We start from the raw sequence: 18925 nt of genomic DNA, 5'->3' as shown, positions 1-18925 counted from the left end.
AGAGCTGGGGCTCGAACTCATGCTCATCTGATACGGCCATTCAGAGAATGGCCACTAAAGCCAGACTGCCTGGGTTCCAACAGAACTTGCCCCAAGGGGTTGTTGTGATGAGTAATGAGTTAATGGTGTAACTCATGTCCCTAGGTGCCTGCAGCACTGTATACTCTGCTGTATGCACATCTGTATGCACATCAGCTACAACTGCTGGTTCCTTACTGACCCCAGCCATCCATGCACTCTCTACTCCAGACATGCTCAGAAGTCCCTGAACTGCTCCTGACTTTGAAAGAACCAAATGAAGCATCATAGAGAAAAATATGTCCATTTTATTGAGCACAACACTGAGCATGAAGCTGGAGGGGCGGAGGGTGAGAAGACTGGGGAAGAACAAGAACGGTATGCTGGACTTTCAAGGAGAGAAAAGGGAACAGAAGCAGGATTAGAACTCCTGGCAGACATTAAAATAGTCAACTTCCAAGGTTAACTCAATTGGGTGTGTGCGCGGAGGGCATGTGGCCGGGATAAGAATTCCTTGCAGCCCTTACTCATGAATTTCTTTCCATTCCACTTTGGAGGGTGTGGCACTGCTTTTAGATTGAGGCAGGGAGAGGGGCCAGAATTGTGCCAGGAGCAGGCTGGCTGGGTCTCAGCGCGCTTGGGAGCTAATCCTAGAGTTAAGGATTAGAACTTGAAGAGCTCACAGGCAGACCACCATGGACAGCTGCCTGTCATTCATGCGGATGGGCAGGCAACAGCATTAATGAGCCCAATCTGGCCAAGAGGTTGAAGGCTTGAGAGGTGGGAGTGAGTGTGTGCAGAGTGGGTATCTGGGTAGATGCTCCATATGGCTTTGCTTGGAGGTGACACAGCCTGGCCAGCCCATTAAGCTTTTCACGACAAACAGTACAGACCCAGGCGAGAGCTATCTACGTACACTGCACAGAACCATGGCACGTAGGGTGTGGGGGCATAGAGCAGGCAGGTCAGGGAGACCTGGAAGCCCGCAGGCGCTGCTCCTCCTGCTCACAGCTTCAACAAGGCTTCATGCCTTGGGGCTCCCTCACGGGCCTCCTGTGAGGGGCTGCCCTGCTGGCAGCAGGCTGGTGCTTCCGGCCAGAAACCGCTCCTGCTAAGCCCTGCTCTACTTGCTCTGCCTTCCTCCCTCTGCTGGATAGACACCAGGTTTGGAAGAGCAGAGGAGTTGAACATGTCTCCTGCAAGAGAAAGGGGCTCAGAGTGAGGGCGGGGCTGCCACTTCAGACCCCATCACTCACACTCTGGTATGGGGCTCTCCTCTGGGACAGAAACTCTCCCCAAGCCTCACACTGTGACCCTCCTCACCTGAAAATTGCAATGACACAGGCACAGACTCCAGGAATCACATAATGAGACAGACTCCAGTCTGCCCTGCCCGGCAGTGGGAGCTGCCGCTGGCTTTAACTGGTACCATGACCTCCGATTTGAAGTTCCTAGAAAGGAAATGAAGCAACAACCTTTGAAGTATTTGAGGGGAGAAGAAGAGTTGATGGGGCAGGGCAGAGGTGGTAGTTCTCTGTGCCTGTGGCATCCACTCAGCTCTCCCCTCATGAGGTTCAGAAAGTTCAAGACCCTGCAGAAAAGATAAAGATAACCAAGCCCCCCTAACCTTTCTCCTCCAAAGCACAGAGACCCTAGAAACTCAGGGAATCTGATGCTCACCACTTGCACATACCCAGTTTTCTGTAGGCTTTTATCATCTCTATTGCTTCACTAACCTTTAATAGCACCTCTGTGAGGCAGGCTGAGTAGATAAATAGACGTCAACCCATTTTACAGATGAGCAAACTAGAAGCAGAGACATTCACTGACTCGTCAGTGGCCTCATAGCTAGTAAGTGATGGGGACAGGGCTAGAAGCGTTTTCCCCGCCCCCTGATCCAGAACTCATCCCTCCCTGTAGAGCTGCCTGCGAGTGAGAGAGGCCTTTGTGTCCATTTCTTTCAGTCCTGTTGGCCGATTTCTTTCAGACCCAAGCTGGGGCTCCATCTTTGGCTAAAAATACATACTGTTTTTTGTTGGCCTTTTTGATGAGTGTGGGCTCAGAGCAGTAGGAGGATTTTCCTTTGCTCCCAATGTTCAGGCAGCTGGAGCAGCAGCCACAGGGCCCGGCGGCCAGGGATCCCTGATGCATGGGCACCAGGCTGCTGCTGATGCGGAGGGAGCCGTTGACCAGGCAGTTGAGGGACCTGCCACCAGGGGCAGTGGGCCGGCGGCCATGCTGGCAGGGTAATTGGGTCAGAGCAGGGAGTGCTACGCTCTGGTCCAGGACTGGTGCCTCAGTGATGGTGATCTCAGGGGAGCTGGGTCTAGAGGTTTCTGAGGCTTGAGTTTCAGGCGGCCTGTTCTCCACCTCTGGGCGGATGCCCGGGCTGTGCAGGTTCATGTGTAGCTTCCTCATGTGGTGCACCACAGCTGCTGCGTTGAACGCTTGCTAAGGAGACACAAGAGCAGCCTCTGGCCTTCTGCAACCTCAGAGGGCCTCGGGGTTTAAACTTCCCCTTTGCCTTGTGGCCTCTTGAAACCTGGGTGCCCACCTCTCATTCAGAGAGGGTACAGGGAGCTCCAGTGCCTTCTGGGACATCCCAAGGAAAGCCCTTATGTCAGCTCCTGCCAGCCCAGCCTCCAGGGGCCCAGAACAGCTTTCCCACCCCTCGGAGAGGACAGCTTACCCTCCACTTGCTCTTAGCAAAGTTCTTCTGGATCTGGAGGCTGACTGATGGGTAGATGTCCCGGTGGAGGGCTGTGTTCCCGTCAATCCTGTGGATGTAAGAGGGGACACCTGGCTACTGGGTGGCTATGGACACTCAGCCAGGGGGTGGGCAGGGTGCCTGCAGGTCCATGTGAGAGCTGGGTAGAGTGTGCAGAGGAAAGGCAGCCCACAGCAGGAAAGGGCTACAAGCAGGGGTTCTCTGTCCCCCTGGGCAGGTAAGAGTGGGCTTTAGCTTTGGCAAAATAAAAAACTTTTAGAGCAGGGTCAACAAGCTATGGCCTATAGGCCAAATCGGCCCGTTGCCTGTTTTTGTAAATAAGGTTTTAAGGGGACACAGCGGTGCCCACTAATTCAGGTATTGTCTGTGGCTCCTTTTGCACTGTGACAGCAGGGTCGAGTAGTTGCCATAAATACAGTATGGCCAGGAAAGCCGGAAGTATTAACTATCTGCTGCTTTATAGAAAAAGTTTATTGGACCTAGCATCAGAGGGCACTAGCATAGTCACCATCCTTTAGCTCAAAACCTTGCCTAGAACCCACCTCCTCCTGGAAGCCTTCCTCAATAAGGCCATCTGGTACAGGCTACCCCTTTTCTATCCCCTTAGCCCCTTATTCACTGGTCTCTAAGTGTTTCTCAGACACCTGATGTGTGCATAGTACTGTGCCAACTACTAACAGACCTCGAGAAGTAAGAGACATGGGCCCTAACACCTAGGAGCCTACAGTCTAGGTGTGGGGTGTTGCTCATGCTATGGACTGCAGTAATGCATGGTAAGCTGTGTGATTAATAAAGAGAACAGGGGAGATTGGGGTGGACTGCAGGGATCAGGGGCTTCAGGGAAGGGCAGAGACTGATCTGGATCCTGAAGGATGCCACATACAGGGCAAGAAGCAAGACATTGTAGGTAGTGGGAATGATCTGATCCAAGGTGTAGTTAAGAAAGAGCTTCGTATGTGGGGTGAGGGATGGCAGGAAGACAGAGATAGCTCCCAGGCCTATCTGGACAGAGGAGGTATGCTGGCGATCCTGGGAAAAGAGGCTGGAGATAAAGGGTCAGGCCATATTAGGGAAACTGGACAGACAAAGGAATCCAGGCTTGCTGGGGTGCGAAGTGGGGAACTATTGTAAATTGAGTTAGGGAGTAACATGAAGAAGTATTTTGAGATTTTCCTATTTTGCCAGTCGGTTGCTTTGCAATTATTCCTAAATCACTTCACCTGGAACAGTTATTGATCCCTGAGTAAAACAAACCTCTTAAGGACAGAACAGAGTTGCCCATTCCTGGCACCTCTTGAATAACTGGTATTGAGCATTGCACCCTGTCCCAGGGCTGAATGACAGCGCTCGGCTGCACCTGCCTCCTGCACTTGACCAGACAACCTAGCTGCTACCCTTGCATCAGAACCTGCTCCACTGAATGCTGTTTGAATCTCCACCTGGGCCTGATGAACAATGGCATGGTCCTTGCTCGTCGCAACATTAAATGGACCAAGGCAAGCAGATTCCAGAGGAACACAATGTGAATGAGTCAGCCTGGTTTTGGGAACCACAGGGCTGGGGTCTAGAGTCCACTCCATGTCTCACTCACCAGGGGTGACTCAAGGCCTTCTCACAGGTGTACCGCTCATTCGGATCCTTCTCGAGCAAGTGGCAAATAAAGTCCTTGGCTAAGGGGAGCAATCAAAGACACGACGACTAAGGACCAGATTTCATGACTGATGGAAATTCACTTCCGGGCTGGTGGGTGGCAGTGAATGCATCTTTAGCTGATCTTCCAAAGAGGCAATTTTAAGAGTCTTAGAAGAGGAAAAAAAATCCAAACCACCTAACAACAACCCACTATAAACCACCAAAGAAGGGAAGCTACAAGCCGCCTCACCCACACAGCACTGCAGAAGCATCACTGGTCACGAGGCCCCCATGTGCCTGCACACCACATGTGCATGTGTTTGCATGGAAACAGGAAACAGCACTGGCACATGGGCACACATGTGAGTGCTGGATTGTTCCAGCTCCAATTTCCACTTAACAGGTCCAACAATCACGTAATGATCATCTTCTCTCACACACAGACATTGCATGGTCTTTCTTGGTATCTAATCCCTTGGTTTTGCTGCTCTTGTCTGGAACTCTCCCCTCACCACCTGGCTCTGCCCTCCTGGCCCCGCATCTGAACTGCCCCCGCTCCCCCCGCCATCTCCTTATCAGGCATACTGTGGTTCTGCCCCCAGAAAAACAAAAGCATAGCCCTTAGAAGTAAATAATTTATTGGGTCTTTGAAGCAGATGAAGATTTCTCCACTTTCCTTGGCAGCCTGTTCTGTAAGATCCCCAGGACTTTGAAGAGCCAGGACTGTCACCCTTTGTTAAGCTTATTTCTCCTGCCTGGCAGCCTCTACCTTGAGCCTATTATCTCTCCTTCACGCCTACTGGCCTTACCTGACTCAGAAATGTCATCCCAGAATGGAGACTCAAACTCATAGTAGCCCTCCTTGATCTTCTCGAAAAGCTTAGACTCCGTTTCTTCGTAGAACGGGGGGTATCCACAGAGCCTGCAGCAGGACAGGAAGGAGGTACACTACTGAAAAACCTGTCCTCCCTGAGCCAGCCTCTCTGCTCCCCCAGGCTCCCACTGTATACACAGGTGGGCAATGAAGGTCTCAGAACAGCAGTATGACCAGGACACGGATCTGCCTCAAATTCAAGAATGGTACAGGTCCCATGAAGTGTTTATGCAAGTGCCAAGCCTTGGCACAGGCATCCCTAGACGGTCTCTGCATACATTATGCCCTCAAACCCTTGCCACCTCTCCTTGTACTTTCCCTGACTCATGAATGCTATATAAAATATCTTTAAGAAAGATGGGGTAGACTGTCTACTTGATTGTAAGTTTGATGAAGGATTTATTTAGGCTGCGTTGTTCGCTGCTGGATTCTTTAGAACCTAGCACAGGGATAGATGCAGAGTAGATAGGCAGCGAATATTGGTTGAGCAAATAAATGAGAGTACTTATTCAACATAAATGGAGGAGATAATTGAAACCAGGTTATTTTCCTAAGAGCAAAGTTTACTGTAGGTGAGGAGGGATGGTGGGGAAGAGGTGATGGGCAGGTTAGGAAAGGGAGAGCTTGGGAATGTGTGGAGAGGAGCGAAAAGGTGAGGCCCTGACCAGCTTCATCCAGGCAATGGTTTTGCCTTGGGAAAGAAAGCTGAGATGCAGGAACAGTGGGTCCGCCTGACTTCCAAGACTGGCTTGGCCTCTCTCTTTTTCACTGTTCATTCCACAGAGTGGGATCCAACACATTTATAGGCAGTAAATGGGGCAGGGGTGCAAGAGGAGCGAGTGACAGGTGGCTGTGCAGTGGATTCATGCTGAGCTCTGTTTTAAAATTCAGTGGAGGTCAAGAGAGAGGAAGCTTTTAAGCTTCGTGTACATGCATATGTGTGTGTGTGTGTGTTTGTGTGTGTGTGTGTGTGTGTGTGCATGCACCCGTGTGCCTGTGTCTGTTTGTGCACATGCACGTGCTTGGAAGAGGAGCTGAGACAGGGGAGGGAATGAGAAGGGGTAAGCAGGCTCCGAGATTTCTCAGCAGCTGAGCCCAGGCCAGCGTCTACTCACAATATGTAGGTGATGACACCGATGGACCAGCAATCCACAGCCTTGCTGTAGGGTTTCTGGGCCAGCACTTCTGGAGCTGCAGCAGACCAAGGGCAGAGTCAGGGCTGGTGGCAAGAGGAGAGGGATTTGGGGTGGGGGCTGAAAGTCAGGCTTAGAGAAGCAGACTAGGGAAGACCATGGGATGGTGGTGTTTCTAGGAGACTGAAAACTCCCTAAGGCTAGGGGCTGTGTCTCTTCTGGGAAGACTAAGTCTTCCTGCAAAGAGAGACTGTGACTTCTCCATTAGTTTGTGAGTTTCCCCATGACAGGGTCGATGACTCCCCTGTTGGACTGGAGATCTCCAGGGCTATGTCTCCCCGATCACAGTGAGTATTCTCTGAAGCCAGGGCCTGTTTCCCCACTCAGATAGGGGATTCCCAGGGCAAGGGTGATCTCTCTCCCTTCAGACTTGGAGATCATCAGTGTAGGACTGTCTCTCTTCCACTAGACTAGGAGCCTCTGGGAGGCAGATGTTGAGTCTCCCCCATTAGGTTAGGAGATCCTGGAGCAAAGGCAGTATCTCTCCCATCAGACCGTGGGTACCTTCTGAGGGGAGGCATTTAGTCTCCCCCATCAGATTGAGAGCTTTCAGAGGGCATGAGCCATGACTTCCTCTGATTAGGAAGTCTCTACACTCCTCTGTGGAGTGTAGAGGGTTGCCTTCTATATTTATCGCAGCTACCAGAACTTTGTACCTGGTGGGACTCAATACCTACTGATGAGTGAATGACTTGACTTTCTGGGAGGGTAGATTCCCTCTCTTGAGTCAGAGCTCTGCTTCCCATTACCCAACTGCAAACAGGTGATTACTGGTGAAGGAGGAAGGGACAGGAGCAGATGTTCAGAGTTCCAACTTTCTCTCCTGTAGATCCCAATAATACTCTCCCAGGTGCCCTGCCTGCTCTCACTCTTTTTGGGTGCCCTGGAAACCTACAGGAATGTTCAAGCAGGAGGCTCCAGCTCTGCCAATTTCCCAGAGTGCTTCCTTGGGTGGACATTTAGGAGCCCATTTCTGGGTTCCTCAGGCCCAATTTCAATATCCTGTGCTTCCTGGCTCCCAACAACTGGGGGCTAATGTCTCCTGCAGAGTGGGAGAAAGGAGTGGGGCCAGTGCTCAACCCCTCAGCTCTCTGCTGATCTCTGGGTTTGTGATCTTGTCTGCCCCTGATCCAGCTGGAAAGACAAAGGCTCAAAGTCTATCTGCAGAAATGAGAGCCAAAGCATAGGCAGGAACTGTGGAGGGCTCAGGGGTAGGCGGTCTTTAAAGATGTAGAATTTGAGAGCAGTAAGGACAGATCCTGAGATGGATGAATTGGCTGGCCCTAAACCTTGTAAGTGGATGTCCTACCTAGATAGCCCCTGAAGTTGAACCCTACGTTCTCAGAATTACCCCTTTCTGTGAATGATAGGCATGTGGTTGAATGTAGCCAACTGGTCAACCTTCCTTCTGGTCCCAGACTTACCCACATAACCCGGGGTCCCACAGGCAGTGGACATGACGCCATTCTGTTCCATCTTGGACAGACCAAAGTCAGTGATCATGATCTTAGAGTTCTCTTCAGGGGTAAGGTACAAAAGGTTTTCAGGCTGTAGGAGAAAAAATATGTAGTGTAGGATATAACCACCTGAAGCAAGTATTTTCCTTCCCCTTGATACATAATTTCATAGGAAGCTGAGCCCTGGGCTCCTGACTTCAAGGCCAGCCCATCGTCCTCCATTCTTCCCTCCTTCCTCCTACCTGCACCCTCACCCCTGCACCCCAGCACTCTGCCTCTTGCTTATGGCTCTGACTTTGCTCAGTCTTATAACCATTAATATGCTCACCCTTTCCTTCCCTCACTTCCAACTACCCCAGGACTGTTTGTGTTTTGAGGGAACCTATCTTTGGTTAATGGTGTCTGATCTCTCCAAAGTCCAGTGCAATGCCTAGTACAATGTAGGCCCTCAGTAAGTATTTTGTTGCATTGGGTTTTGACTGTGGCTGGATTTAAGAAATGTGTGTATTATTTTGGTATCCAAATAGGGTAAGGCATAGTGAAAGGTTCAAGAAAAGATTGAGGTGCAAATTAGTAACCATTGTTCACTCATCCAAGGTCTGTTTAAGGAATCTAAGGGCAGAAGGGGCCTTGGGAGTCACTAGTCCAACCCTCTTACTTTATGGAGCTTAGATGTCCCATGACCCATGCAGCTTCCTTAAGAGTCATTATCTGTTTCCCACCCAGGACTCCCGGCTTGACACCTTTAAGTCTCTGTGGACGATGCCATTCTCATGGAGGTATTTCACTGCCGACAAGACCTGCTGGATCACCAGACTGGCATCCTTCTCTGTGTAGACACCCCGCTCCAGGATCCGGTCAAAGAGCTCCCCACCAGAAACACTGTGGGCATAGGATCAAGACAGGAATTCTGTTCTCATTTCAGGTCAAAGTAATGCGAAAGTGTTTGCTTTGAAGCCATGGGGGACACAGCTGTGGTGGAACAGGCAGGCACCCATGAACTGCGATTGAAGGGATGCTGGAAGGACTACTCCAGTCTCAGAACACCCACTCTGGGCACCTGGAGTGATATCACCAGGCAGTCATTTCTTTGGGCCAAGCATTGACCTCTCTCTCTGACAATTTCCTTTAAAATGTAAATGCTTCCGGTTGGGGTTGCACAAGAAGCCAATAATTCCTTAGTGTGGACACACTTCTTAGCCACCTTCCTTCCTGGCCTATGACACAGGAAGCCATGATGAAAGAGAGGGCTGACACAGAAATTAAGCAAAGTAGGAAAGGGAAGGCATGAAAGTGAAACTAACTGTGCTTATATTAAGATTTCTTTCCTCATTTTGGGAAATTGGACTTCGTAAAGCTGGAATTACAGGTAGGGCTGTACGGGTGCTTTGAAACTCAAATGGTAGAGTATCTTAGGACTCAGAGGAGCTTAAAGATCAAGTCCGACTTCTATCTCGTGAATACTGTCTACACTATTTTTGCCTAGAAGTTTTCTAGTGAGTACTAGAACACTTAAGTGTCAGAGAACACTCTACCTCCTAAGACAGAGTGTTTTTTGGCATCTTCCTAATGTTTCTGTACATTATGTTGAAAGCTGATGTCCTGTCATACCAGTGCTACCAATTTCACCTATTGAGACTGCACAGAACAAGAATAACAGCCTTTCCTGTGTACCTTTCAAGTATTCAAAGATAGTGAAATGCTCTCTGGAGGCCTTGTCTTCTCTGAGATAAGCATTCCCAGACTATTTCAACCATGAGCCAGGGATTCTAGTCCTTTCACCCTCCTAGTCCCCCTTACCACTGTCCCATGACATTAGATGTGGTCATTCATGCCCAACTAGTGATGAAGGAACACAATTTCTCCAATCAAAATTCACCTTATCCTGCTCTTTGGCTTCCGGTCTTTAGACTTTGGGCTTTCCTATAGTAGCTGAAGGCCTGTAGGAAATGTGCTGTTTGTACAGAGGTATGAATTCTTAACCCTGAGGGGCCTGAGTCCTGGAGCTATGCTCTGAGGAGGCTTGGTGTCTCCTCAGGGACGTCCAACCCTGCCCATCTCCTTGCCTCCCTGCCTTCTGAATTACTGTGTGCTAATACTGTTGGCTTGGCCTCATTGAAGTACCTGATGGTCCCTGATCACCTGTTAGTGCCACTAGGGGCCCTTCCCATCTCACTCCCTTGACTGCCTGCTACCTCTCTTTAGAGGCCCTCAGATGACCCCCCAGTTAATCAGCTGCTTAGGCCTGAGTTAGCTCATTAAAGTTTCTTAGGAATCAGCCCATCAGCCAAAAATCATGTTGTGTCCAGCCACGCTGAGATTGCAGAGTGGTGTGTGAGTGCGTGTGTGTGTGCATGTGCAAGTGTGTGTATTTGTGTGTGTGTGTACTTTATAAACAGAAGTGTCTTTGAGCCCAATGCTGAGTCCTCATGAACACCGACCAACCTCTACAGCAGTCGCTGTCAGGCAGAACTGTTGTTTGGATGTGGCAATGACACAGAGACCTTGCTAATGAAGCACCACTTCTGTCCTACAGGTGGACACGCACAATCACAGCCCGTCTTTAACTTTGGGTGGCTCTCTTTTGAGAAAATCTTTCTTTATATTGAAATATATCTACCTGTGGCTTCTGCTCCTACAGTAATTTTATGCTGGAGTGATGTTAAAACATTTACTATCCAATTTGATTAACATGTATTGGTCCAAATGGACTGAAGCCATGGTGCCAGGAAAGGGTTCTGGCAACTCCTTGTTAGTCTGGCATTACCCCTTCAGTTGTTTGGTTGCAAGGGGCGAGGAGGGGTTGGGCAGCAGAAGGACATGGATGGGTTGGGGTCGCAGCTATTTGCTGACTAGTAAGAAATGTTCTAACAACCGATAGGGTTGTCCTGGTGCAAAGGAGCTCAATAATCAACCCAGGTTTACCCTGTGGCCCACATAGAACCTGCCCATGACCAAAGGCACACTCAGTCTAAAAGGACCCTTGGCATTTATGAGCCTCCTGAATGAAGTCTTCATTTTTGTCTTTGAATCGCTGTCCATCCCTCACCAGCGACCAACCTCCTCTAGGCCTCCCCCACACCACCAGGCCTCTGTGGAGGAAGCAAGTCGCCTATCACTTACAGCTGCATGACCAGGTAGTAGTGGGTGGTGCTCTCGTAGATGTCCTCCAAGGTCACAATGTTTTCATGCTTGATCCTGGGAAAAATAAAGTGCATGATGAACGGTATGTGATTCAGGTTGTCCAGACAAAGAATGCAGACCTAGCCCAAAAGCTTCTGTTGGAGGCTTTTGATGGCAATGTTTAGGAAGACTAGGTCTTTGTGAAGTCTTCATAATAAGTTGACTGTCACAAATTAATCCCAGAGAAAAGATTCCTATGGTGGTGCTCGGTCTGTGTTTACTGAATGAACAATTGATCATCCTTCCTTCAGGGAACAAACACTTCCTTGTTATGCCAGGAATCTCTTTAAACTTTACTAAAAGAGACAGTTAGAAGAATGGAGGAAGGCTAAGGGAATACCTGACTCTAGGTTATTCTACAAAGTGGGTATTCAGATGTTAGAAATATTGCATTTAAAAAGTACAGGTTGAGTATCCCATATCTAAAATGTTTGAGACTAGAAGAGTTTTTGGAATATTTGCATGTACATAATGATATACCTTGGAGATAGGACCCAAGTCTAAACATGAAGTTCGTTTTTGTCTCATGTGTACCTTATACACATAGCTGGTAGGTAATTTTACACAATATTTAAAAAATAATTTTGTGCATGAAACAAAACTTTGAATGCATTTTGACTGTGACCTGTCACATGAGGTCAGGTGTGGAATTTTCTATTTGTGGCATCCTGTCAATGGTAAAAATGTTTCTGACTTTGGAGAATTTTGGATTTTAGAGTAGGAATGCTCAACCTGTATACAATGGGAAGGATTCAGGTGAGCTGAGCCTCCTCTTGGATAACCACAGAGGAAGTGTTGAAAAATTAGTGTTCCAGGATATCGTGAGAAGCAAGGTAGATGCTTATTTTTAGGGTGAGTTCTGTGGGATGACTTAGATAGGTGATTCTCAACCAAGGACTCTTTTGCCTCTCAGGGAACATTTGGCAATATCTTGAGACATGTTTGATTGTCACGACTAGGGCAGGGGGAGGTGCTGCTGGCATCTAGTGGGTAGAGGCAGAAATGCTGCTAAACATCCAACAATGCACAGGACAGCCTCCAACACCACAAAGAATTATCTGGTTCAAAATGTCGACAGCATCATGGTGGAGAAGTCTGGCCCTCTATTACCCTTGTTCGGGGTTACTCAAAGACTGCATCATGCAGAATAATCGTATTAGCAGAGGGGCTTGGCTTGCCAGGCAGCAATGCTATGCATGCCTGTAAAGGAGAAAATTCTCTAGGAATTTTACTCCTGGCTGTGCAGCACAGGGGTTAAGGACTTAAACTCAGACTCAGACTCAGTCAGGCCTGCGTTCACATCTAGTTCAGGCAATTAGGTAACTTCAGCTGGCTTATTCCAGTTTTCAAACCCTTAATTTCCTTGTCTGAAAAGTATGTGTCTCTTATAGAATTGTATCAGGATAAAAGGAGATAATGCATAATGCTTAATACAGTGCCTGGGGAAGGGTAAACACATAACCAATAGTAGCTATCTTCTTTACGATATTTTAGAAAATATAGACCTGTGGCAGTTGTCACTTGATGAATTCAACTATACTCATAAGCTGGCAATGCTGACATTAGTTTATCAATTATTCACTCACTGAACAAACATTTATTGAGCATAAATACTGTTGATACAAGGCAATAATAAGAAAGATGACATGGTCCTTGCTCTCAATTAGTTGGCAATCTTTCTTTGCCCTAATCTCCCTGGATCCCAGACCTATGTCTCTAGCATGTTACAAAATGCCTTCATGTTGAGATAGGTGGATACTTACATTCAGTATATTCCAACCAATTTCTTTCTATTTCATCCAAGCGTACACATCCTCTTTGTTCTCTATCCCAAGCAATGACATAGTTGTCCACTTAATTGCTCAATCTCAGGGTCTCTTTTGATGCTTTTGTCTTGTACACTTTTAGCAGTCAACCCCAAACCCAGTCACTTCTCCCTTTGAAACATCTTTTGTAATCTAGTCCTTTTAGGCACACATGATTCTGCCACCACCTTCTCTTGTATTCTCAACCCATGCCTAAATTATTGTGAAAGTCTTATAATTGGCCTCCTGTCCTCTAGGCTGGCACCCTCCAATCCATCCTCCACCATGCTTGAGAGAGATAGCTCCAACATGTTAATCAAACAATGTGACTCCTCACTTAAAATCCTTTGATGACTTCTTTTTGCCCACAGAATAAAGCCAACATTCCTTATCATGCCATCTAAGATCCTTTGTAATTAAGTCTTATTTCACGATTTTAGTTTCATCACTTGTCTCTTAATACTATGCACTCTAAATTCAAGGATTTCAAATACTCACTCTTCCCTAAAATCCCTTGCACTTACATCATTCTACATTAAAGTTTATGCTACTCTTGGCCTGAATTCCCTTTCTGCACTGCCCTTCTTGCCCCCACAAAGTTTGACTCATCCATCAAGGTCCATCTTCTTTGAAAGTGGTCCAATAACTCATACTCATAAAAACACACATATAGGCAAAATGAATCTTTATCTCCTCCAAAGTCTGCCTTCTGCTAGTGTGACTTACATCTGATTTTGTTGGATTTTCTTATGGGCACCTCTGTATCCAACGTAGGCTCCTGAGGGTACAGAATTTTGTCTGCCTCATCCTTGTGGTCCTGATCCTGTGTTCATGTGCCTAATACACTTTTGGTACACCATAAGGGTTTCACAAGGGCCTGTTGTAAGAGTCTTGCTGTAAATATTTGATGATTTGTAGTGTCGCCTTCATTATGATGGTTGGGGTGCTGAACCTCTGTTTGCTTTGGTATAAATTGAAGCTAATTTTGAAATCTTACGCTGCTTCCTTAATTATTAATTCTTCCTGAGGCTGGCCCTCAATTGATTTTTGTTCCTTTGAGCTAATTACTCTCCAGCCTATGTGCACAAACCAGTTCTGCCACCAGTGGGTTTGCGCATCAATTTGCTGCCAAAAAAAAAAAAAAAATCAGCTAGGACAGCTGTCCAACTAAACTTAGCTAATTGAACTGACCCATCAACTCAATCAAAGGGAGCAATGCCTTTGGGTGCAGAAATCCAGTCCTAGTCCTTCTTGAAGGAAATTTATGAAGAAAATGTTATGATCCCATAGTGACATCCAATCAACCCTAAGACCCACTCACTTTTTCAACACAGCAATCTCATTCTCCAGACTGCTGTCACGGAAAGCAGGTGACTTCTTGATGCACTTCAGGGCAAAGAGCTTCCCAGTCAGTCTTTGCTTCACCAGGAACACTTCTGAGAAAGCTCCTCTGAGGAGAAGATACCAAAAGATAAAACTTAGTAGGGGGCAGACATCTTACACTTCCAGATGTGAGACCTGAGAAAGGACGCAACAGAGTCTATGTAGTCCTCTGACCACAAAGGCATATCCTGAATTTAAATCTGGAAGAAACATCAGGAAAATACAAAATTTAAAAAAGGGCAGAGGGGAACCTGTATTCTTCCAAAATGCCAATGTCATAAAAAGCTAGAGAGAGATAACACCGAAGTGCAATACCAGACCCTAGACTGCAGCCTGTACTGGAGGGAAAATGCTATAAGACACATAATAGGGTCAATCAATAAAACTGGAGTATGGATGACAGACTAGGTACACTTAATGAGTCAATATTCAATTGACTGAAGTTGAGAACTGTACTATGGTCACGTAAGGGAATACTCCATCCCTAGAAATATACACGAATGTCCTTGATGGGTAAAGGGTGATGGTGTCCACAACTAACTCTTCGGAGATTAGGAAAGAATCATCTTTCTATATCTATCTCTACAAATCTACAGAGAACATTGCAATGAGAAGGCAGATGGGGGAAATTGTGAACAAGAGGTGAATCTGGGTAGTGGGCATTTGGAAATTCTTTCTACCATTCTTATTCTTATTTTATTTTATTATTTTTTTAGAGACAGGGCTTCACTATGTTGCTGATCTGGTTAGACTTTGTGTCCCCACTCAAATCTCATCTTGAATTGTACTCCCTATAATCCTCATAATCCCCACGTGTCAAGGGAGAGACCAGGTAGAGGTGATTGGCTCATGGGGGCAGTTTCCCTTATGATATTCGCATGATAGTGAGTGAATTCTCATGGGATCTGACGGTTTTATAAGGGGCTCTTCCCCCTTTGCTTGGCACTTCTCCTTCCTGCTGCTTTGTGAAGAAGGAGCCTTACTTCCCCTTCACCTTCTGCCATGATTGTCAGTTTCCTGAGGCCACCTCAGCCATGCTGAACTGTGAGTCAATTAAGTCTCTTTCCTTTATAAATTATCCAGTCTCAAGCTCTTCTTTATAGCAGTATAAAAATAGACTAATACAGTTGCCCAAACTGGTCTTGAACTCCTGGGTTCAGGCAATTCTCCTGCTTTGGCATTCCAAAGTGTTGAGATTACACGTATGAGCCACCACGCCTGGTGTTATTCTTATTTTTTAAATGTTTTTCTAAGTTTGAAATTATTTCCAACTAAAAAGTTAAACAATTAAACTTAGAGGCAAAGTGAAAGAGTAGATGAGGGAAAGGCTGATAATTACTCTTCACTGTCATTTGGGCGCTGCTGAGTTATGTTGATGGCAGGTGTATCTGACATGCTAATGTGCTTTCTAATTTAAAGATCATATTGGAAGAAAAAGATCCCACCACAGATTCAGGGACTAGGCATGTGTTATTTCCTGGTTCTATAGTTTGGGAATGATCCCTAGAGACAGAGAGTCCCCTGCAGCTGTGGAAAGATTTCTCCACTTGGCAAGCCCACTAAAAAGAAGCCACTACAGAGTCAATTCATGTCACTTTCAATGTGACTCAGTGTGGCACACTGGAGTGGCAGCTGGAGGTAGCACAGGGGACACAGTGGAAATACAGTGAGAACAAAAAGACTTCTCTCTCAATTTTAGATGGTGATGATCACCCTTATCAGAGGCCAGGGTGCTGATCATCCTCTCATTCATTCAGTAGGATCTTCAAAGACAAAAGACAGAACCTAGCAGTCTCTGAGGCAGGCTCTGAAGACAGGGAAGGTGGAACCAATGGGAATACAGGGTAGGAGTCCAAATTACAGGCCTCTTGGTTTGAAGGGGTCCTCTGGAGACCAGACCATCAGACCAGCAGTTAAGCTTGGTGTGGATGCTGAAGCCTGATTGTTCATGTTAGAATCTCAGCTTTTGGAGTAAAAAGTCACTTAACTCCCATATTCCCAGTTTCCTCATCTGAAAAGTTGGAGTATCAATAGTATCTGATTCACAAGGTTGTTTAGAAGATTAAATGACTTGATATATGTAAATTGCTTAAAAGTGTTTCTGACATCTATTAAGACTATATGTGTTAGATACTATTATTATCATCACTACTATTTGAATACCATTATGAAGAACACCCAGTAGTACAAGAGGAGAGAGAATCTAAGTAAGGAAACAGCTGAGCCATCCTTGACCCTGCCATCTGGATATGCTAGAATGAAAGCCCAATGGGAGTCAAGCTTCTACAAGGACTTTAAAAATCTGCATTAGAAATTACTTGGTGTTTCCTGTGTCTGAGTTTCCTGTTTTCCCAGCTGCACTTGGAACTGAGTTAATCAAAGCCTCCTGAGCTTGCTCTGTTAATCCATTCACTTACTCATCCCTTCAACCAAGATTTATTGAGCACCTACTGAGTCTTAGACACTGGAAAGTAAAAGGTGAGTGTTTCCATTCTTAAGGAGCCTGTAGAATAGTGAGGAACAGGGACAAATAAGCAATTAGCATTTGATTTGAAAAATGCTCTCAGGTATTCAATGAATGCTTATTGAACCGATGGAACTTCTCTGTGTCAGGCACTGAGATTAGTATTGGTCCAGCTTGGGATTCAGTGTGAAAGACAGATACATACACAACACATAAGAATGACATATTAAGAGGCCACAGAAAATGGACACTTAAGACAGGGCCCCTGCTATGGTTGGGCAGGTTGTGCAGTGCAACAGTTCCAGCAGGTGCCATTCACCTTGAAGCCATCCTACATGTTCATATGATAATTATTATATTTCCTGCCCCAGCAGACAGCAGGCTAGATAAAAGAGCACCTTTTTCATAATTTGTACACTTGTCCACTCTCCACCACACCCCACTGTGGTAAGTCTGTGGGGTCTGCAGCCTGGGGACACTGGTCTTCATCCCGAGCACCACTGAGGTGTCTTCTCTTTCGCTCAGCTCTAACTTCTGCAACAGCTGTGATGTGCCTCCTGTCTTGTCCTTCTGCTCCCTTCAAATCACTGCTGAGCTAGATACATTAGAACACCAGAAGCACTTAAAATATAGATTCCTGGCTGCTGCATCCTATCTTCCAAAATTCCAATTTAGTGGGTCTGAGACCGGGGTTTATTTTTCAAAAGTCACCCAGGCTAAAAGGAATTGTTATTCATTTTCTTGAGTGTGACAATGATATTGTAGATATATGTGAAAATACCTTTATTTTAGGAGATACAAACAGAAGATTCGGAGGTGACATGTCATCATGTTAGCAACTTATTTACAAATAGTTCAGTGTTCAGTACATGTATGTATGTGTGTGTGTGTGTGTATGATGTAAAATACATACTGTATAGTGAAATGCTAACAATGTTGAATTTAGATGGTGGGTATACTGATGTTCATTTTACCATTGTTTCACCTTTTCCATATGTTTAAACATTTTCACAGTTAAAAGTTGGAGGCATAAACTCTCCAGATGACTCTGATGTTCTCCCAGATTTAGGTGCTGCTATGGTAAACTTCACTGAGCTCTCAGAGGGAAGGTGTGTCCATCTTTGGAGTCCTACAGCACAAGTCTAGCAGATGGTAAATTCTTGTCAACCTGGGCTCCCTTCTCTCCTCTCCTCTGGATTTTTGGAACACTTAGCAAATCATTTCTGACTTACTCGTGAGCCTTGTCTCTTTCTCCTGCCAAAACCCCCTCTCTCATCACTCCCGTCTTGGTAAAGGCCTTTGATGGAAGGCCCATGCTCTCATGACCAGCATCCCGCTGGGATCCTCCTGCACTTTCACAGCCTGACAACCTGCCTGTGCCAGGAGGGCTCAGAAGTCACTTCTCTGTCTACAGCACGAGTGTGGGCAGCCGTCATTGCCTGAGGTCATTGCCTCCTAGTCAGGGCAAAGTGAAGTGGCATCGGCTACAGAGAAAGCTTACCCGGATGGACAGCCCGCTGGCTGCTCCTCACTGTCCAGGCCCAATTAGCCTAGACTAATTAGCTGACCAGCTGGGGTTCTGAGGGGATTGGGGGCCAGTGGCCTGGAGCTGCTGCCAGCCTGCGTCAGAGTCTGCAGCCTCCCAGGGGAGAGGCAGGACTAAGTGGAGAGTCAGCTCCAGACAAACTGTCTCTGGTCTGCCAGTCGTGTAATCATCTTCAAGGGGCAGGCTCAGACACCCTGCAGGCTGGCAGAGGTATGGACTACAGCACAGCTGAAACACTTAGATATGGAGGAGGGAGGATGGTGGTGCAGGGGGCTGATTCAGGTGTGTGTGACCCATGAGCTCCCTGGACCTGAAAAGCCCCTTATGTTCCAGTGAGAGCAGAAGATGAGGTTGTTCACTGATGGAGAAATGAAGATGCTGGGGGAGGAGGCTGGGAAAGTTCTAGGGTCACTGGCCCTCCAGAAGTGCTCTCCAACTCCCCTCTCCTGTGACAGAGGCAAGAACCCACAAGCTGTCACAGATCTGGAAGGAGGATAGGTCACTGCAGGTGGGTCGGAAGGAGGTAAGCCCTGGGGGAAAGGGACTGGTATTCCCTGAGGGCTCCAATTTTGTTTTGTTTTGTTTTGAGACAGAGTCTTGCTCTGTCATCAGGCTAGAGAGTGGTGGCACAATCTCCTTTCA

General features: G+C 46.9%; 1 protein-coding gene across 2 annotated transcripts in view; it reads right to left on the bottom strand.

Moving 5' to 3' along the window:
* Positions 1–306: 306 nt before the first annotated feature.
* Positions 307–18925, bottom strand: part of CAMK1G (calcium/calmodulin dependent protein kinase IG) — a 30217-nt gene continuing 11598 nt past the window's right edge. Inside the window, exons 3-13 of one of the 2 annotated variants that reach the window (XM_015117620.3) lie at positions 14212–14340; positions 11026–11100; positions 8646–8784; positions 7870–7993; positions 6368–6443; positions 5188–5300; positions 4338–4416; positions 2708–2795; positions 2045–2469; positions 1342–1469; positions 307–1214 (exon numbers count right to left, since the gene is read on the bottom strand). In XM_015117620.3, coding sequence (XP_014973106.1) covers positions 1379–1469; positions 2045–2469; positions 2708–2795; positions 4338–4416; positions 5188–5300; positions 6368–6443; positions 7870–7993; positions 8646–8784; positions 11026–11100; positions 14212–14340 — 1339 coding nt within the window. In that variant the 3' untranslated portion in view covers positions 307–1214; positions 1342–1378. The remainder of the gene's footprint in view (positions 1215–1341; positions 1470–2044; positions 2470–2707; positions 2796–4337; positions 4417–5187; positions 5301–6367; positions 6444–7869; positions 7994–8645; positions 8785–11025; positions 11101–14211; positions 14341–18925) is intronic. The other variant, XM_077937105.1, reaches the window with a different exon arrangement.

The sequence above is a fragment of the Macaca mulatta genome, chromosome 1, assembly GCF_049350105.2.
Source record: "Macaca mulatta isolate MMU2019108-1 chromosome 1, T2T-MMU8v2.0, whole genome shotgun sequence".
NCBI lineage: Eukaryota > Metazoa > Chordata > Mammalia > Primates > Cercopithecidae > Macaca > Macaca mulatta.
Note: the sequence above shows the minus strand (reverse complement) of the source record. Positions and strands in the feature narration are given on the sequence as shown.